This window comes from Pyrus communis, chromosome 16, assembly GCF_963583255.1.
Source record: "Pyrus communis chromosome 16, drPyrComm1.1, whole genome shotgun sequence".
Taxonomy (NCBI): Eukaryota; Viridiplantae; Streptophyta; class Magnoliopsida; order Rosales; family Rosaceae; genus Pyrus; species Pyrus communis.
Window position 1 is genome coordinate 2,840,317 of NC_084818.1, and position 22,354 is coordinate 2,862,670.

The window sequence follows — 22,354 nt, forward strand, 5'->3', positions numbered from 1 at the left end:
TGTTGGTTTAGAGTCGCTATTTAAGTAATTGAAAGCTTGGAATGGTCCTGGATATATACTGCCCATTTTTTAGCTCGTTTTCCTCTTCATTGTTTGAATTTCATACCTAAATTGAGAATGTACCGTTGATGTAATTGTCTATTGATTCAATGAAAATATGCAATGGTTTTCTCACTCTTCTTTTACTTATGCACACAAAAGTCATGAGAAAGAAAATGAGCGGGGAAATCATTTTTTTTTTCTTTAAGTTCCCTGTTTTTGTATTGAACTGCTATGTTGCTGAAGTTTGGTAGGACTAAGGGCCTCAATAGCTCACTAGCCTTCACTATTAATCTTGATCCTGTCAATTGAGTCGAGAGAAGAGGAAAAACGTAAAAATCAAATTTATATTTTACCAACCATTGAATTTGCTACTCAATTTGGCTGAATTGACTACAATACTTACATGTTTTAGTATAATCACTATCTACCGGTCATAAATATTTAAGTGAATATTTGTATTTTATATAATTATCATCTTACAGTTGAAATGATGATTGTATTCAATACATGTAAATATTGTACTTAAATCTCAAATTCAAATAGAATGGGGATCACCACTTTACCAAACAAATAAACCATTCATAACTTTTGTGGCTGAATATTTACACTACCAGCCGCTAGCTTTCCTGGGTTTACATAATTAATCGCCAAACTTACATAATTAATCGTACCCATTTTCTAACTGTGAAAGTAAACTTTTGATGCAAAGCTAGGGCTTTGAATTTGGATCCAAAAATTAACAGCCAGTAGCTAATAGCTATCCATCTCCATTGGTCACACATCTCAATTCTCTACCGACCTGAAGGACTCTCAGCCGATCGATTAAATGCATGTATGCATGCATATTATGATCCCATGAAAAACTCCCGACTTTCCTCACATTGATTGATGATCCACCCTAAAACTAACCCTCCAAAATGTCAAACCTTTCCTCTCTTGGTTTAGTTGGGGGTTCGGGAAATCGGGAATGAAGGTTTTAAATAGGTTCACCGGTTCACACCCTCTAATAAAACGAAAGAAAAAGAAAGATGCTAGAGTTTGGCTATTGTGTTGCTCATTCCTAATTGTACCATGGAAGAGAGGAGAATATGTTCAACAATGCTATCTGAATAGGACAACTCTAGAATCAAGTGAAGATTACGTGATATTAATCTTGAATGAAACAAAATATACAAAATCTTATGTTTTTATGAAAAATGTCATATAAATGACATAATCAAGACATCGTTTCGCAAGTTTTTTCCTTGAGGAGGCGACTTTGTCAGCTGGTCCAATACGCCAAGAATTTGGAACACGCAAGGAGGCTAAGTCCAAAAGTCTCAAAGACCCATTTGGTGCAAAAATGTCAAGGGCTCCCTACTCCCTAGTCATTGTAAAGCATTAAATTTGAAGCTTTCTTTTTAGGTTAGTTGCTTAATGACTTGATAGTTACGGGTTTTTTCTAGGTGGTGGGTGGGAAAGGGCTCCGTTTCCTCACGCCATTTGCCTTTTTCTTCCACACTATTTGCCACCCCACATTTTCCGCCACTACCTTTCTTTAAATTCTTTTAATTATTAAATTAAAAATTTCAATTACAAAAACTCCCATAATACGATTTTTTTAATTAGCTAGGCTTTATGTATAAAATTTTCCCTTTGTATATAGAAATATTATTTCACAGCTACTTCTATTGAATAATATAAGATTCTAATTAGACAATTGACAATTAAATAAGATAAAATTAAGAAAAAATATCAATATATTTAATTGTGAACCGTTGATCCCTCTCTTTAAAATCTTAGCACCTTATATTTGCAGCATTATCTAGGGATTTGGATCCTCTCCAGATCCCCTCCCTGGGGATCCCGGGGATCAAGGCACAAGAACCGTTCATCAAAGATCGTGCGGCCACAATTAAATGTTTTTTATATTTTAAAAGTAAAACAATATCATTTTACGTAAAAAAAAAAATTTAATTATAGCCGCACGATTTTTAGTAAACGGTCCTTATATCTTGATCTTGGGATCCCCAGGGAGGGGATCCGGAGACCGAAGAGGATCCAAATCCGTTATCTAGCATCCACACTCATGACTCACCCCATATATATATATATATATATATATATTTCTTGTTCACCGCCTTAGTTGCAGCCCCTCTAAAAATCTATTCTAATTGCCCTAACCAAATGGAAGGTTCTTTCTCAAATTAAAAAAAAAAAGTTAAAAAATTAGAATCCAAATGAATAAAACCTCAGAAACCAATCATGTCGTTTTCATTAATTCAATCAGTAGTAGCCAAGGAAGGTGATGACTGTATCCAAGTCCACGTTGAACCCGACATCCTCCCAACGCAAACAACCAACCAAAAACCTGTCTTTCTTCCTGGCATATAAACACACACATCTCCCCCATATACCTATAAATACAAATACTCAGACCTCTTTCTGCTCCATAAAAAACACATCACCTCATATCTCATCTTTTTCACTTCTATCTAAACCCTAATTTATATGGCACCAGAAGAAGCGGCAGACGCAGCCTCATGGTACTGCGCCACAGCCCTATTAGCCTTGATCTTGTTTGCTTCCATCAGAGAGAACAACTCTACGCCGGACAACAACAACTCGGTTCGAGGGAAACACTTCAATTACTTCATGATCAACCGGCCGTGTGATGAAATTTATGTCGTCGGAGAAGGTGAAACCCTCCACACCATCAGTGACAAGTGCGACGACCCGTATATCGTGGAGCGGAACCCTCATATCCATGACCCGGATGATGTTTTCCCTGGACTAGTCATCAAGATCACTCCTACCAAACGATCAGCTGCATAGATATATCATCAATTTAAATCAAAGCTTTCAATTTGATCATCAGGCAGCATAGTAGTAGCTTGTAAGTTGTAACATATATAGAAAATCATAGATATCATTTCTTAGGATAGTTTAAATTTTATGTCAGATTTTTCAATTTCTTCTTAAAATTCAGATAAACAAGCACCCAATACTCTTTTTTTTTTCTTTTTTTTTCTTTTTTTTTTTTCATTTACGGCTAAGTGTTAGAGGCTCTGAGATTTTTTACTCTCACAGGTTTCCTATGAGCCCAGATAGCCCGTGTAATATGTATCCTGTATAAGAAAAAATATCAAGGAAATTGAAACTGTTTACATTTAGTACTTTTGTTCTTTGCATTAATAAAGAAATCTTATGTCATAAAATTGGATTAATTTTTTTTGTTCAAAATATTGGATTAATTTTAATTATTAATATGCATCAATTGACGACCTTTTGTTTTCTTCCTGTTAGTTCCTGTGTCTTTGGCTATTTCTGATTGGGACGACAGGTCCTTGAGTACTTGCGGTGAAGAAAGAACAAATTTTATGAATAAGAAAATAATAATTTAAACAATTAAAAGATTTTAAAATTGTTTGGTGAGTAAGGTAACGCCGAAAAAGATATGGCATGCAGTTGGGAAAGATGAGAGCAAAGTTCTAATATCAACTTACTTATAAGTACATGTAAATTTTTTTTTTTTTTTTTTTCCTTGAAGAATTAACACTCTCAATAGCAACCATAAGCTTTTTTCTCTACCTGACTAGGTGCGTCCTTTTTAAAAATAACAAAATATTTTTACGTGTTTATAATTACATTGCAGTATGTTTTTGGATTTTGAAATAGAGCCATAACTGTATTTTGGTTTGCATGGACAAAATTTAAGATACACCCTTCATTACTAATCCAAATCAATAATGTTTCTTTTGAAGGATAATAAGGTCTTAATTACTAATAGAACCATTCACTATAAGAGGATTTTATTTCATAAGGTTTTCGATGTGAAACATGCTTCAACACACTCCCTAGCTCATATAGGACGGCTCCTTATTGTGCCACATGTTAATGCAACTCTACATTGGTAACCAAATTTTTTTATTTTGGTATACCATGTCTAGATACAAGCGATACTGGTCTAAAAAGATATTTAACTTCATTAGATGTCAGATATGCTTCAACATGCATGCCATAGATCCGACCAACCTTAACTGTGAATTGACATGTTCGTCGAACAGATTGCAGGATTATTTCACTTTGCAAAAATGTTTCCTTCATTTTCTTTCTATAGAATCTCTTTTAATTATGTAATTAGAGATTAAAACGATGGATACTATTCATGAATGCGTTAAATTAGTTGGGTTATATGGATGGAAACCTCAACATTTAGATAGTAGAGTTGACCATCTTTACTACAAAGCAGTTATACCTTTGGAAACTACCAGCTAGATCAAGCCGCTCGCCACAGAATAGATAAGAGACTTTCAAGCACAGTTATTCAAAAGAGGCAACTGCAAATAAAGTAATAAACATCAAAGAAATAATTATGGAAAAAAAAAAATACCAGTTAAGTTAACTCTTCCTCGCTTGACTGCTTTGTTCGTCACACTTTACTTTGGGCGTCGTAGCAGAGAAACGCTTGTTGGCTGTCGATTAGACGTCTTTTTCGTATCTTGTTTATCTCTTAGGTATACCTTTAGCAAAGCGTTCAACAATTCAAGAACATGTCATTTTTGTTAGTTGTTCTTAGTGGGTATTGGCTAGTCGACCGCTTGGTTTACTTTTTCTTTTTCTTCATACTTCTAATAAAAATCTAGTAAAGGGGGTCCGTGAGGGGGCTTTTTAGGTGCAACGGTCTTTTCTTCTTCAGGAGAGAGTTAGTGTCTCGCAGTGTTGACGAGTTAATATCACCTAATTCTTTTCTTCAAAATTTTTTAGAAAAAAAAAAGAGAAGAAAAAGAAATAACAGTTACATGCATAATGCAAAATATATTCTTCGGTTGCTTGCTAATTGCTTCCCTCTTTACTATTGAGCATACGTTATCGTATGTAAATGTGGATTGTTTCGTGGGTATATTGCATACCCTATAATTCGTTTCATTTGGGTGATCGGGGTGTGGAATGTGGATGATTTTGCAGTAATCATCTTATCTAGTTTTGGTAGGTCATCATGTTACATGTTTGATGACCTAATCTCAACAAAACCAGCGACGTGCTGTGCACTTGAAACATCCAAGTACAGTATGGATAAAGTTGACTTGGCTTAAGCAAAAATACAACACACCATAACCAAATGTATACACTAATAAACAAGCAAATCAAATAAAAAATATGAGAAAATAAGTTTGTTATGATCTCAACCCAAACTTCCCCTGAAGTTATAGGCTTTATGCATAAGTGTTTTTAGAATAGTTCAAAATGTTTTTACGTAGTTAAGAGTGTTTTATTTGATGATACATTTATATTCTAAAGGGAAAAAAATAAATATTACTAAACAATAATAATAAATTACAAAATATATTTGTAGTTTTAAAGCTCCTAACAAGTTATTTTACCGAGAAGTACTTCTGTTTCAAAAAGGTTCGATGCGATGGAACTGGATCCTCTCCGAGGCAAATTATCGGGATCCTGCTGAGCGACAAACATGGGCTGTTGGATTTTGATCCAACGGCTATAATTATTATAACTTTAAAAGGGACTCTCCTGTTTGTAGCCGTTGGATCGAAATTCAACCGTCGGTGTTTCTCGCTTAGCAGGATCCCGAGGGTTTGCCTCGAAGAGGATCCAGGTCCCAATGTGATGGGAAGCTCTAAATAAACAAACATATTGTCCCAAAAAACAGGAAAGGGATCATCTCTGGATCTCTTCCTTCTAATCCACCAAATCAGGGAATTCGTGTCATTGAAATTTGATCCAACAGTTGAAATTATTATAACTTTCAATGATAAGAATTTCCTGATTTGGTAAATTAGGAGGAAGGGATCTAGAAAGCATCCCTTTCCCAAAAAAACAGATCACATAAGTGGACATTTCTGAACAACACTGGGCCCTGGGTTTATAATATGATCTGGGGTAGCTTTGAAACCAATCAATTTGAGCTCAACCTTTAGCTTGAGTGCTGTCATGGATTTATTGATTGGTGATTTTATTATCTCTAGTCATTTTCAAGGAGAACGTCTCCTATGAGCTTCTTCATAAGGTGACCTTTTCTTCTTTTTTTGAACAGGTGATTTTTTTTTTTTTTAACATATAAAAAGTTGAGTTTTTATTATAAAACTAATTGTAATATGTAAAGTAATTTAATTACTTATATTGTCTCACTTTTTTTTTTTTCTTAACCTTGTGATGTTGCTTGTTTTGTTTTGCAGGTTTAGACTTTTAGGTTCGGCTTTAGAGGGGTTAGGTTTTATGTCCCCCCTCCTCTTTTTCTTGTATCTTTATTGTTTTTGTTTCTAGAAGGGTAAGGATGTCCCCCCCTTCTTTTCATGTATTTTTTTTATCATTTTTCTTGTATTTTGAGGGGTTAGGTTTATTTCTCCCCTGACTAGGTGTACCCTTTTTTTCGATATCCATAAAATCCCATCGTATCGTTGAGGTTTTTAAAAAAAAAAAAAAAAAAAACTTATAAGGACATGCAAAATGAATTTTTTTTCCCTATGTGGATTAACACTCTCAACATCCCTCCACACGTGTAACAAATTTTCAAGCTTAACACATGGACAACACAAACAGGGTAACGTGGAGCACGTGTAGCCGTTGGGTTTAATATGCAAGACAATTTGCTTTGATACCATAAAAAAAATTTAAAATTTCACTATAAAACTAATTGACAATATAAGAAATACCACAATTATTTATAAGCACATTTAATGTCCCTTCTTTTCTTAATGTGAGATAACACTCAACATAGAAAGTGGCATGCCCATATTATCACGTCAAAACAAGCTCTAAGCCAAACATTTAGGGATTATATGCAAATCCTTTACGTTACGTTAATTCTTTTTAGCTGTTTGTACTCCTAGTGCATATAGGATAATTGGGGGCTAGATTCCGTCCAATCGTTTTAATGTGTGGTTCGGTTTGTTAGCCCTTTTTTATTCTGGAATAAACTTTAAAAAAAAATAAAATAAAATAAACTTTTTGTATAATCTCGATATGCATCGTCCTAAGGCCATGTAATGAATGTGCCGGAGTTATTGTTGACTATGAGTAGGATAATATTGATTCATTCTAACATTGCACTTTCGTTGGTCTTGGATTCCAAGATCAGCCAATTTGGCTGTTGATCATTTGGTGTCGTGTAGATGTGTGGAGATATGTGATGTGTTTTGGGTTGATCGATCCTCATCTTCGCAAGTGCATGTCCTGAATAATGATGGTTTACCTTGCCTGCCTTAATTTTGTGCTCGGGGTGCGAGGGGGGACACTTTGAGCTTGACTTCGAGTGTCGGGTTTTCTACCCCCTTGTACTTCCTGTCTGTTTTTTGGTTGTTTGTCTGTTGTTTGGCTTTCGTTGTACTCTTTGGCATCTCTTGCCATGGTTAATACATTTCCAGTTTCCGAAAAGAAAAAAAAATTGCAATTAGTCATATATTTACAACTGAATGAACTATCCAACAAAATTTCCTCCTAGAGAAAGGAAAATAATGCTTCTTTGTTCACTTTTTAATCCAGAAGTAGAATTTACATCTGGAAATGAAACCAAGTCAGGTCCTCAGGTAATTGACTACGCAAAAGGACCTCCATTGATAATCTTGGAATTAACTAGATTCAACCAATACCTCTCCGTGCAGTTGAGCTACTTCAAAAAAGTTAATTTCACTTAATTAGACCTAGCTACCAAAAACTTTCGATCAAGGCATAAAAAAACAAGTACTCGGTCGGTGCACGCAGTTGAATATATATTAGACAATATATAGGATCCAAAATTCGTACCATTAATAAACATTTCGATTTTACGTGACGACTTTATATATTCCTCAAATTTCAGTAATACTTAATGTTCTGCATGCATGGGGCCATGAATCTGAGATTTTGTAACTTCGACGACTGTGCTTCGTGTACAAGGAAGCGACTAATTAGGGTTTAAGCTAGTGATCAAAATGGAAATGGTGCGTATGAAGAGCATTGATTCTTTACATGAGTGGGTGAAAATTTATGTTGTTCAACTAAAAATGTATCTACATCTTTAGGTCGTTCTTTTTGTGCACAAAGAACGTTTGCTAGGGCACTGGGCCTTAAGGATTTAGGCTTATTTAAGGGTGAGTAGCTAGTGTGGTTTTTGGTAATTAAAATCAAGAACACACCCAGATCGTCATATATATGTTGCAAAATTAATTTTATTATCTCTGGGGAAAGTTAATTATATTAGAGGTCACAATGTGTACTACATTTTTTGGAGCTTATCTTCTTGCTGGAATTCTCTTGTTGCTTCCCATTTGTTATTCCGATAAAGGTATGAATATTGTACGCATAAGTTGTTGCAAATTAAATAAATGAATGAGCATTTTAATTATTTTTTCTTTTCCATTATAAATCTGTGTGCAGCTCCGGACTATACATTTGTTAGAGAAGCAATATCAGCCCCAGCAGTGGTTCACTATGACTACATAGTCATTGGCGGAGGCACCGCAGGGTGTCCGCTAGCGGCCACTCTCTCTCACGGTGCCACCGTTTTAGTCCTGGAAAGAGGCGGCTCGCCTTATGGCAATCCGAACATAATCAACATTGACAAATTTGCCCCCACTCTTTTGGACATCTCTCCCACATCCCCAGCCCAGCAGTTCACCTCCGAGGATGGCGTCTATAACATCCGGGCACGCGTGCTGGGTGGCGGCTCAGCAGTGAACGCTGGGTTTTACACGCGTGCCAGCACACATTACATCAAGGAAGTAGGTTGGAACCAGAGAATGGTCAATCAGTCGTATGAATGGGTTGAGAAAGTGGTGGCTTTTGAACCGGAGATTTTGCAGTGGGAGACTGCTTTCAGAGATGGTTTGCTTGAAGTGGGAGTCTTGCCTCACAATGGGTTTACCTATGAGCATTTGTATGGGACTAAAGTTGGTGGGAGTATTTTTGATGCAGATGGACATAGACACACAGCTGCAGATTTGCTTCAGTATGCAGACCCTAGAAAGATCAATGTTTATTTGAATGCACGTGTGCAAAAAATCTTGTTTAGACACATTCCTGGTAAGCGTTTATTGACCAATAATGTTAGAAAAATCATATATTTATACAAGAAAATTGCAAAATATAGTTTTTTTATTTAGTAGTTAGCTCATGGTGTGACTACTTTTTTTATGCAGGAAGACTAAGACCGCAAGCTTATGGTGTGATTTATAGAGATGCACACGGTATTAGGCACTATGCATACCTAAAAATGAACTCCAAGAAGAATGAAATCATCTTATCAGCCGGTGCGATTGGGAGCCCTCAACTGTTGATGCTGAGTGGCGTGGGGCCCGCCTTCCATCTCCGAGCTCACGGCATCAAGGTGGTAGCAGACCAACCCATGGTCGGCCAGGGAATGGCGGATAATCCAATGAATCTTCTGCTCATTCCCTCACCTCAACCAGTTGAGGTCTCCCTGGTTCAAGTTGTGGGCATCACAAAGTTTGAAAGCTACATTGAAGGAGCTAGCGGATTGACCCTTCCCATTCCTTTGGCTCATAGGCTTTCCAATCACTTTAAGCACTTCTTGAGTCAGGTTTCCATTTCTTACTTCTGTTCTCTTGTCTTGCCAGCCTATGCATTTTTGGGCTCAGCTTTTAACTACATTATTGTGCAACATCAGGCCCAATTACCATAGGTAGGGTTAGAGCATCACCATGACAGTTGCTTAATTCACTTTAACTAAATGTGTAGAGCCATATAGGATTTCCTTGCTCCAAGAGAGTTGCTAACTCATTCTTCAAATTTAGGATTTGTACTACACTCTCTAGGTTTAGAGAGTTTCTAACCAAATCTTCAAACATTTTTTTTCTATTACAATAATGTGTACTATCTCACGATATTCCATTAATTAATTCAACAACAACAAAACAACGTGAGACCACCTTGTTTCGTATTAGATATTATAATATTAAAATTTATAGAGCCTGTTGGAGAACAAAATTGTGAAGTAGCAAAGTTTAATCTTCAAATTGCCACATAATGCAACAAACTTGTATTTGAAAAGTTACATTTGTGGGAGCTGTTAAAGATGCTCTTACGAGTTTGGTAACTATAGACACATAGATAGAACCGATCATAACTAAACATAGTACAAACAGGAGAAAATTTACATTGTGACCGGAACACTGGTGGTACATCACGTATTTTTATATAAGTAGTTAGAAATTATATTTTTTAAGTTATTAACTTTTTGACACACATATCCCATCATTTGTATAGAAATACACGGTGTACCACTCCGTATTCCAGTCACACAGAAAAATCTCTCGTATAAGCAGGCTTCAAATCATAGTTTTTACAGATTAATATCCCTTTAGTATACTTTAGCTCTATTTTTCTTATAAAATGTTTGCAAAGATTCTGTGCGTACATATTTCCCGATACGTGGATTATTTAATAGATAGAGATATAACAAAAACGAACCAATTCACAATTTCAAATTTGGTTTCACATTTGCAGCCTGAGCACCATCCTTTTAGAGCTTCACCAAAAATCATGGCTTGGGCAGCTGATACTGTAAACGGAATTGTCAATAAAACTCTCAGAGCCGGAGTCATACTTGAAAAAATCATGGGTCCACTCTCCACAGGCCATCTTGCGCTGAGGAACACAAACCCTGATGACAATCCATTTGTCACCTTTAACTACTTCAAAGAACCAGAAGACTTAAGGAAGTGCATTGAAGGCATGAGGACCATAATCGATGTTGTGAACTCCAAAGCCTACTCAAAGTTCCGTTACAAAAACATGCCGGTTGAAGCTCTCATTAACCTGATGTTGACTTTACCAGTTAACGGAAGGCGAAAGCATACCAACGCTACATTTTCTTTGGAACAATTCTGCATAGACACTGTGATGACCATATGGCACTATCATGGAGGTTGTCAAGTTCGAAGGGTTGTTGATAAAGGATATAGGGTTCTTGGTATTGATTCTCTTCGGGTTGTTGATGGCTCGACGTTTTATCGCACCCCGGGTACTAATCCTCAAGCTACTGTTATGATGCTTGGAAGGTAAGTATATATACATGTGTGATAGTCTTGTTATTCAATAAAATGTTATATAAAATTAATAAAACCTGCATTTTTTTTATGTTTGCATTGTATCTGGTGCAGGTACATGGGACAAAGGATTCTGCATGACAGATTACTCCGTGGATCGAAAAATAAAAATTGATGTGATCACTTTTGTTGCCCAAAGATAAAGTCGATTAATGATTATTGGAATAGATGTCTCTGAGATATTTGATTGAATATTGTATAGATTGGAACCTTAAGAGTTAATAATCTATATTTTTGTTGTCATATTCTATTTTCCTACCAAAATATATAATTTCCAATTAGATTGGAACATCATGTGATTATTCAGTTCACTAAGACCAAAAGGCAAGCATTTCCGATTCTGTTTTAAGAGACTAGATAGGAAGAAACAAGGAGTTGCGGATGACACAACAGCTAGAACTTGATGATCCAAAGGGCTGCTCATACTTCATATAGTCTGTCATCTACGAGAAAACTTTTCCTTCATCCTTTGCATGAAACTGGCATCGCACATTTGCTACATCACGATTCATGTGAGTAGTACATGACCATAAATGTAGGACCGTTGCAAGAAAGTTGTTTTTTCTAGTGCTAGCTAGGCTTGTTTTCTTTAGTTGTGATCATTTTGACAACTGACTGGTAAAAGGAAGATTTGAAAAGTTATTACCAAATAAAGACTGGCTTGCGCTTAATCATGGCTTGGTTAGAAAGAGTTAGATACATACTGGCACGAGTAAGACTGAAATGAACACAGGTGTAGCAAACTACTAAAGTCAAATAAATTTGGATCTAATTTCAACATAAAGGTGAGGGTTATTTGTCTTCAAGACACAAAATGCTAATAATATATATTGCAAATGCCGGTTAGGTCCAGGGCTCGAAACCTTCCAATGTAAATGTCGGTTAGGCCCAGTGCTCGAAACCCTCCAATGTAATCACACATAAAACATGAAAAAACAGCGCTTAAAACAAAAAGACAGTAGAGGAATAAGATGAGGATATGCTATATATAAGAAATTGGGGAGGATAAAGGCATCTCTTTTCATCTACTTTTTTCCTGCTTTCAACTTCATTGCATGGACTCAGAGAGTGGAAGAATCTCACATGAAAACATATGGCGTTTTCAAGGCTCTGAAAAGGTAGAGAAATTCTTGCAGCAGGGAGTGACCCCCAACCCAAATAAAAATCCAGAAAAAGCAGCCCTGATGGATGTTCCCAAAGCATAATCCATTGGATATGCTGTTTCTTCTCACTGCTTTTATTCCATCTCTCTGAGTTAAGAGTCTTTGACCCCAAATCAAAGAACTTATATAACTCGAGCCGGCAGTGCCGTTGTTGAAAACCCAGAAGCATCTGTGATAGAAGAAGTACTTGTCAAATAAGCAAATCAGTCATAGGGCTCCTCCCTCTTGGCAGGCACTGGTGAATGATGAAACTACAATCACTTTCATTGACCTGCCAAAGGAGAGTTGCCCTGCGATTGCTTTAGCTTAATGAATTTTGCAGCCTGATCATGCTGCGGAGATGAAATACATACGATGCTATAAGGTATAATAGCCATATCCTCATTTTTACATTTTTTTCATAATACTAATGAATATCGTAATTCTCTTAAAATATATAGTTGATACATCTATTTATGGGGGTGTGCTTGTTAGACGAAGTCAACGTGAATGTTATCACCGCACCTTGAGGAGTTGATTTAGTTCAAACTCTTATCCTTTCAGCCATTCCTAGTTTATAGGATTTGTTTTTTTTAAATACCTGTTGTAATCTAAGCTGCGCAGATAGCTTTCTGTTTGTATTTTTAAACTTTCAAAACTTCCTTGTATCTAGGTTTTTCAAACCCATGCTGTAACTTTGGATTATTATAAATACATGCATCCCAGTATTGATGGGTATGCAATTGAAGTGAAACCCTCAGCGTACTTAAGTTTTACAGGCTAATGTGCTATCCACACACTTCTTTCTATTTCTCACACACCTCTTGTTAATTTCTATCATTTTATCTTCTTCAATTCATCTGATCCGACAATCGAAAATTAAAAAGATGTGTGATAAGTAAAAATGAGTGTGTGGATATCACATTCCTTCTTTATGCACCTAATGTTTTACCTTGTGAGTTGTGACTAAGCACGCAAAGTTGCTTTTACCATGTGGGTTTTGCACAATGCAAGAGCACATGCGTACTGAAATAGTGTGATTATTGTGGGTGGAAGCCATACAAACAAGCAATGAACATTTCCTACTGAAACAGTTTTGTAGAAAAGATTTCTACAGCTACTCTGACATGCACCAAGGTAGGTGTACTACTAGACAAACGAAGACACTTTTTCAAAGTGAATGAATTTTGGCTTCTTTTTTTTGGTAAAGTAAGGTTGTTTAAGGAAAGAAGGTAAATTAACTGATAGTTTAGGGTGATATTTGGTCATAGCCGGATACCCCCACTCCTGGAAGCGTTATATGGGGCTGTCAGCTGTGATATTATGTTCCACTTCCATTCCATCTTTCTGAAAATGTCGTTCTCGAAGACTTTACGGTCGTTCTTTTCACAATTTTTCAAATATGTACTGAATTTTTTAATGTCCTGTAATCTTTTCAAAACCCTACTTCTCTGTAATGATCATGTAGAAGCTGTATTGATTGATACATAAATGTTCACTGCAGTCTGCAGATAAGAACTGGTAGAAGAGAACTCGTGAAGAACATGACAGACGTTTTTGCAGCTGCTTTCTTCCACTTCTGACCTTAAAACAAAAGAACAAAAAAACTGCTTTTCTGTATGGGATATCACATGGCAAAGAGAGGTTAAGACCCTTTGCTCTAAAATCTTATGATTAGGCTGTCCGACTGTTCATATTCGGCCTATGGAGCTGTCTTGTATGAGTCAGGCCCTCATAAGACCAAAGGGAAAAAGGCTAAATATCCAAAATGTTCCCTGAGATTTGCATAATTAATAGAAATGGTCATTGAAATTCAAAATCACTAGAAATGGTTTATGAGATTGTCCACCATTTGTTATTTTGATCATTCTGTTAAAAACTTTTTGGACTATTAAAACTTCGTAATTCAATTGATTCTTAACCAAATTCGATCTATAATATATCAAAATGAAGATAGGAAAGTGTAGAACAAGATTATACCTATTTGGAAGCCCAATGGTTGCCGGAGATGCAGGAAAATAGCCTGAAAGGTGACTAGTTCGAGGGAAAACTCATCGGAAACTGGGTAAACTTTAAACGTTCATAACTTCTTCAATAATCAACGAAATTGAGTGATTCAAAAACAAAAATCACACTTCTCAATGAGACGAAGATAATGGTGCCTTTCTCGACGGCTAACTCGCCTTGGTTTGGCCGGAAAACGGCTCGAAAGTTCTAGTTAGCTACTTTCGAGCCATTTTCCAGCCAAACCACAGCGATTTAGCCGTCAGGAAAAGTACCATTATCTTCGTCTCATCGAGAATTATGATTTTCATTTTTGAATCACTCAATTTCGTTGACTATTGAAGAAGTTATGAACGTTTAAAGTATACTCAGTTTCCTGCGAGTTTTTCAGTTTTCTCGCGAACCAGTCACTTTTCAGACTTTTTTTTGCCATCTACGGCAACCATTGGGCTTCCAAATATGTATAGTCTTATTCTACACTTTCCTATCTTCATTTTGATATATTATGGGTCGAATTTGGTTAAGAATCGATTGAATTACGAAGCTTTAAAAATTATCCAAAGAGTTTTTAACGGAATGACCAAAATCATAGATGGCATGGATGGTAGACAATCTCAAAGACCATTTAAATTTTGAATCTCATGGACCATTTCTATTGATTATGCAAATCTCATGGATCATTTTGGATATTTAGCCAAGGGAAAGTAAAGAGAGAATATTGCCCCTCAAAAATTCGAATTAAAGTCCATAAATCATAGGTTCCAAGCAATAACAAATGGGCTTGGATGAGTTTGAGCTTAATTTTTTTTATTTGTTGATAGAAGCTATATGCAGATGACGAGTAATTGAACACAGATTCTAAATTCGAGCTTCGGTTCGACTAGAGAAAATCTTATTCGTTAAGTGTAAGCAATAGCTTCATGAATGAACATTAAGGCGTGTAGCTATCAAAAATGAAAGCTCAAATTAGAAGGTCAAGAAAACCACATGATCTCAACCGTCTGCCCTAATTCAGGGTGATAGTATAGACTAATATAAATCCAAATGCGTGAACATTAACTTGTAATAAAAATTAAGGGGCTGTAGCAATTTCGTTTTCAGTTTTCAATTATGATTTTTTTTTAAACTGTAAACTAAAATTATGTTTGATAACTATTTTCAGTTTCAAAAAAAAAAGAAAACCAAAATGTGAAAAATTAAAAGAATTGAAAGACGTATGATATTAAAATTGGATGAAAACCATATACCATATACTTTAATTATTAGGAAGCCCATTAAATAAAGGCTATTATATTCTTGATCACATTTAGCATATGTATGTATGCATTAGCAAACTACCCAACGATCCTTATAACATTTCAAATAGTAATTGGATAAAGCTTTCTTTCTAAATATATTAATGTTCTTACTTTATTTTTATATACGTTAGAAGCAACGAATATATTAAAACCGTATTTATATGTTTATATATGTATAGAAGCAATGAATATTAGAGTGATACTTATATACCTTGTGGCCCAATGTTGAGCATTAGCAAGCTACCTAGACTCGTTGATTATATATATATATATATATATATATATATATATACACACACACACACAAATAATACTGAAGAAGAGATAGAAATTAAAATTTATTTCAAATACAATAATGAATGTTCTTAACTAATTGATTTGTAAATCCTGATAATAAACTATCTAAACTTGAAATTGAGATCAACAATATTCACTATTTTCGTATAAAATTATATTTCCTATGGTCGAAAGAGTGTGAATATTGTTTCTTTTGAGACTTACAAACTACTCAAAGCACATGATTTTTTCTGTTTACATATGAGATTTTTTTGAACAAAAAAAAAAAAAAAAATACATATGAGATTTTGTTTTTGACAGAGTCAACAAGTGAGATTTAGTAAAATCTTGCATGCTTAACTTAAACTAGAGACACACACAAATACAAACACAAACACAGGTGTGGGGTGTGAACCGTGTGATGTGATCAATCGAAAGGTTGTTGTTTCTTTATCTTTAACTTTTATCTTTTTCTCTTTTGCTTTTTCAGCATTCCAAGACATCAATCAAGGACAGTGCAACTGCAATCTACTGATTTTCTCTTTGTTGACTTCCTGTTTTTTATAATTTAGAGCAGCTCCAGGGAGCTCCTGCTCGAGAGACGGGCTCCGGAACAGGGTTGGATTGCCCGAGGGAGGAAGTCTAGCATTGGTTGGCGAGGGAGCCCGAGCAGGCTCGAGCACCAGGTCCGTCGATTCGTGTCGGCTCGAGCGTCCGAAGGCAATATGATGTGGGCTGACGTCAGGACGACGTCTCCACACTTTTTGAGGGCCACAAAGGTTGCTGCTACTGTTCGGGGCTGCCGCGGTGTTGGTGAGCCTGAGCTCGCTTCAAGGCGGCCATGAGAGCATTAGAGATGGGGGGCTCCATGTCGGGACTCATGTTTTGGGCAGTGGGCAACCGCTCTAGAGCCACATTGAAGCAGAGCTCCAGAGCTCGGCACTGCAAAGGGTGGGAGGAATTGGGGTGAGATTTGATGCATGCTTGGCGGAGGAAGCCGGTGGGGGAGGACAAAAGGGTTCCGTCGACCCGCTTTGACAGAGACAAAGGCAGCAACAGCAAATGAAATGAACGGTGGAGATGCAACGGTTAAGACAAGTTTTGTGAAAAAAATACTATTATTTTTTAAATAAAAAAATACTATTATTTTATTGCCTATTGCCAGGGCTATTCAAGTGCAACGGTGGCAATGCAAAAGGCAGTTACTGTTCATTAAGGACAGTCACTGTTCACTAGGTGGATTGAATAGTGAATAGCCTGAGGGGAGGGCTCCCACGCTGGAGTTACTCTTAGGGATTTCTCCTCACTTTGTATGTATTAAGGACATACCTTGGCTCATATGCTCCAGTTTTTAGCCCATAATTAAAATTATATCTAATATTCCAACCATTATTGAGAAAATTAACTTAATTGCCAACTAAAGTTTGTTGAGTTAGTAAGAATCATTTTTTTCGGTAGATTAAGATCTAAGTTTGAGTTTCATTATAGACAATCTCTTTTGTTGCACGATATGTAAAAATAAAAAGAATTCTGAATGAGGCTTATGATGAAATGAAATAACCTTCTCTCTCTCTCTCAACTTTATGTAGATGTCAGTTTTTTCTAATCATTTCTTGCTTGAAAATGATGTTTTTGGAAAATTAGTGGCATTGTACCCATTCAATTTTAGACCGCTGATATTAGATAGAGATAGAGTGGCTTGAAACAATGATGTTGATTGCTGACACCAATATTATCTCTTTCCTATAAAAACATTTTTTTTATAAAAATACTAATGAAAATGATTTAAAAACTTTAACTTTTAACGATAATGATAAAATAAAGATTAAAGTAAATAGTATCATGATTGATTTTTTAATGTAAAATTATGGTTTTTCGTTAAAGTAAACAGTACCGGAAGCTTTTCGTTAAAGTTCTATTTTTTTTATCCTCATTCCCAAGAGAGGGGAAAGGGATCCTCTCTGGATCCCTTTCCACCTAGTTCAGGATCTGAATTGTTAAAATTTGATTCAATAGCTACAGACAGACAACTCTTTAAAAGTATAATAATTGTAGCCGTTGGATCAAATTTTAACGATCAGATTTCCAAACTAGGTGGAAAGGGATACAGAGACGATCCTCACCGAATCCTTTTTGTGAGGATCCTCCGATCAAATATGTTCATCATACATTGTGTGATCAGTTTTCGTCAGGTATTGTTTATATTTAATTTTAAATAATAAAAAAATTTACAATAATTTCTAATCACATAATGTACGATTAACGAATATAATTTGAAGATACCTATAATCCTCACAAAGAGGATCCGTGAAGGGTCCTCATTCCTCATTTCTATCCACATTCACAAACAATATCAAATTATTTATTAGTTGCACATGTATTTCAGATTAGTTGATCATGACAATGTGCTCGTCCAGTTGCATTTGAGCTCAAATCCCGATTACAATATTTCAAACTATCGATAACATATAAAAAAGAAAAAAAAAAAATTATCCAAAATGATCCCCGAACTAGTATAACTTTTCATTTTGGTCTATGAAATTTAAAATCGAAAAAAATGGTCTCGAGATTGTCACCAGCAATCATTTTTTTGTTTTCTTGAGAATTTTCATTTAAAATGAGGGTATTTTTGTCAATCAAACCCTTTCCTTGAACTAGTAGTTTTTTCAATTTAATGAAGATTTTTTAACAAAATAACTAAAATGATTAACTGTGGACAATCTCAAGAACCACTTATATCAATTTTAAATCTCGAAGATCAAAGTGAAGAGTTAGGTCAATGTGATAAACTATTTTGGTTAAAAAGTCCAAAAAAAAAATTATTAATTAGAAAAATCATACCCTTCACAATTGATGAAGACATTGAAGTGAACAGCTTTTAAATGTAAAGTTTATCCCCAATTATTTTCAAAAATTAAGATAGAATCTTTTCTACTAAGGTCATCGGATCAAAAGATCCAGAACTTTAAAATTTCATCTAACAGTTAAAAATTATTATAATTTTTAAGAGGAAGAAACAGTTGGACCTTCAAAATTAAGACGGCTATTGCATTTCTGGCAACAGTCAACAGAAAGAAGCAAATTGAGACAGTTGGAGCCTTTAAGAAATAATAAATAAATTGGCATGCAATCACATCCGAGTCTGCGGCATGCAAAATTTGCCAGGAGGATCTTTGTGAAGGATTCTGAAGATTTTCTAATCACATTCGTTTCTCATACACTGTAGGGTTAGAAATGTCGTTTCTTATACATTGTGTAGTCAGAAATTATTGTAAATTTTTTATTTAAAATTGAATATAAACAATACCTAACAAAAACTGACTACACGATATACAATGTACGATAAACGAATGTAATTAAATAATCTCGAACTTCTTACAAAAACGATCCGGCGAGGATCCTCTCTCCAAAATTTGGGCATCGGCACAATCCATGAAAGTTAAAAGAATTATTCAAACTTAAGGCTTAAGCAAGTTGGAAGAATTCATAGAGATTACAGAAGCAATGTTGGGCACACCGATGATGCCGGCCACAAAGGTAAAAACAGCCCTTTTGTCTTCCACTTTTGCCTCTTGCTTCTCTGCCCGAGTCCGCCTTTCACAAAAAGACATACATTACACTTCTAGAAGGCTCACCATAATGCACGTTTAGAGGGCTCGTTATAATGCACTGATAAATGATTACTACTGTTCATCATGATCATACCGATGCACGCCTTGTTGACTAAATGACGGGTTCATATGAAGTCGTTAGGGTTAGTTGAAGTGATGAGTGAAAGTTGAGTAACAAATTAGAATTAAGATAGGTTAAGTATTCGATTCAGTCAAGTGTAACAAAAAAAAAGTGACCAGTTGAGACCAAATCCCTTGGGTCATAATGATCTTATGCACGCCTTGTTGACAAAATGATGGGTGCAGATAAAGTCGTTAGGGTTAGTCAAAGTGGTGAGTAAAAGTTGGGTAACATATTAGAATTAAGATAGGTTCATCATTCAATTCAATCCAATGTAACAGAAAAAAAAGTGACTGGTTGAGATCAAATCCCTTAGGGTTAGTTTAAGTGGTGACCACCAAAAGTTGAGTAACGGGTTAGAATTAATACAGGTTTTAATCCCTTCAATGTATCAAAAAGAAAATGAATTGTCTAAATCAATTGAACGTTGTGACGGAGTACATGCTAGTTCAAGAATCAAGAACGGCGAAACTAATAAGAAGGTTTAACTGGTTAAGCATGAAATTAACTAGAGAAAATGTCAACTAAGCCACCTGGTTAAGCAGAGTTTTTAAAGTGTAATGACCTGTTCAAACTAAAACATGTAAGACAAAGTAAACTTCTGTACTTTTTTTCCAACGAAAAAACACTTCTTATAAATACAAACAATAGCAGATGACTAAATCAGAACAAAAAACAGAAACCACAGGAGCAAAACACACTTTATCAAAATTGTTGAGAGAGAGAGAGAGGGAGAGAGATGCAGACACTTTGCTGGAAAGAGGTCACAGAAGTATGCCTCAGTGGCTGCTGCCCCACCCCTTTGCAGAAGCTGTCAGCGCATCACCACCGCCCCATGTCCAATTCCGGAAGCACTTCTGCAGCTTGTCGCCGCGACTTTGCAGCCGCGACTTCATCATCTATATTCCCAAACACGGTGTTCACCAACCACGAGTCTCTCCCGTCTTTGCACGAGTCCTTCACTGACTTCACCAATGTTTATCCCAAATACCATGAGACCGCGGAAGTTGATCGGATACGAGCTAAAGAGTACTACCATCTCTCACGGTCAAACCATACCTGCCTTGATTACATTGGCATCGGCCTCTTCTCCTCTTCTCAGCTGCACAATCACGAATCCTCTTCTCAAGTAAGTTCGGATTTCCCCTTCTTTAGTTTGTCGTACAAGACGGGGAGTTTGAAGACGCAGCTGCTTCATGGCGGCCGGGAATCAGAGCTGGAATCTGCAATGACAAACAGGATTATGGATTTTCTTAACATATCAGAAAATGATTACAGCATGGTTTTCACTGCCAACAGAACATCGGCTTTTAAACTTGTGGCGGAATCTTACCCGTTCAAGACTTGTAGGAAGCTGCTGACGGTGTATGATTACGAGAGTGAGGCAGTGGAAGGGATGATTAACAGCTCCGAAAAGAGAGGAGCCAAAGTCATGTCGGCGGAGTTTTCATGGCCCCGGCTGAGGATTCAGTCGGCCAAGTTGAGGAAGACGGTTGTAAGCAAGAGGAAGAAGAAGAAGAAAAGGGGGCTTTTTGTGTTTCCGGTACATTCTAGGATTACAGGCTCCAGGTATCCTTACATATGGATGACCATGGCGCAGGAGAACGGGTGGCACGTCTTGGTTGATGCTTGTGCATTAGGACCAAAAGATATGGACAGCTTCGGCCTCTCTCTCTTTCAACCCGATTTCCTCATTTCTTCCTTCTACAAGATTTGTGGGGAAAACCCTTCAGGCTTTGCGTGCCTCTTTGTCAAGAAATCTGCTGTTTCGGTCCTAGAAGTTTCCACGAGCACAGGAATTGTAAATCTTGTCCCGGCAAAGCAATTGCTTCAAATAGCAGGGGATTCTTCCGGTACCGACACAGAGCTTGAGCAGATATCCAGACTTGGCATGCAGCTAGATGCATTAGGCACGGCAAGTTCTTTCTCCGGTCTGATATCCAATCAGTCAACACAGACAAGAAGACTGAAGCAAGAACGGTCTGAGAGAGCTGAAGAAGCTGCAAACTGGGGAGAAATCGAAATATCTTCAGAGTTCGAGGGAACAGAAATACATGCCAATATAATGAAGGACGAGAATTCCAGAAGCAGCGGTAATGGGAAGCTAGAGGTTGTATGCAGGGGACTGGATCAAGTGGATTCACTGGGGCTAATGGTGATCACTAACAGGGCAAGGTACCTGATCAATTGGCTGGTGAGCTCATTGAGAAAGCTTAAGCATCCTAACAGCGAGGGAATTCCTTTGGTAAAAATCTATGGGCCAAAGATCAAATTCGATAGGGGACCAGCTCTGGCATTCAATGTATATGATTGGAAAGGAGAGAAGGTCGAGCCTGTTCTCGTACAGAAACTTGCCGACAGGAACAATATTTCTCTTAGCTATGGATTCTTACACCACATCTGGTTCTCGGATAAGTATGCTGAAGAGAAAGGGAGAATCCTGGAGAAAAGAGAAAGCGGAGCGAAGGGAACGGATGCTAACAAGTCCAAGACGAAACCTGATCTAGGAATTACCGTGGTTACAGCTGCACTCGGATTCTTGGCCAACTTTGAAGATGTATACAGGCTTTGGACTTTTGTTGCACAGTTCCTGGATGCAGACTTTGTGGAGAAGGAGAGATGGAGATATACAGCTCTTAATCAGAAAACAGTTGAAGTATAAGAAAAATCTATATCTGTATCTATATCTATACATTTGTTTATTCTAATTGGTTCTGAAGTGTAGGATATTAAACATCATTGCAGACAAGATTCTGTACATATGGAGTTTTAATTGTCAGTGGAAAACAAATGTTTCATTCTTTCACAGAAAGAG

At 36.5% G+C, this 22,354-nt stretch overlaps 2 protein-coding genes across 2 annotated transcripts; both read left to right on the forward strand.

Moving 5' to 3' along the window:
- Positions 1–8,110: 8,110 nt before the first annotated feature.
- On the forward strand, positions 8,111–11,330 carry LOC137719402 (protein HOTHEAD-like). Its single transcript, XM_068458442.1, has 5 exons — positions 8,111–8,305; positions 8,398–9,042; positions 9,159–9,559; positions 10,486–11,039; positions 11,142–11,330. The coding sequence occupies exons 1-5, from the start codon at positions 8,230–8,232 to the stop codon at positions 11,200–11,202; spliced, it is 1,737 nt and encodes a 578-aa protein (XP_068314543.1). The 5' UTR covers positions 8,111–8,229; the 3' UTR covers positions 11,203–11,330.
- Positions 11,331–20,009: 8,679 nt separating this feature from the next.
- Positions 20,010–22,321, forward strand: LOC137720864 (uncharacterized). Its single transcript, XM_068459976.1, has one exon. The coding sequence runs from the start codon at positions 20,279–20,281 to the stop codon at positions 22,199–22,201; it is 1,923 nt and encodes a 640-aa protein (XP_068316077.1). The 5' UTR covers positions 20,010–20,278; the 3' UTR covers positions 22,202–22,321.
- The last annotated feature ends 33 nt before the right edge of the window (positions 22,322–22,354 follow it).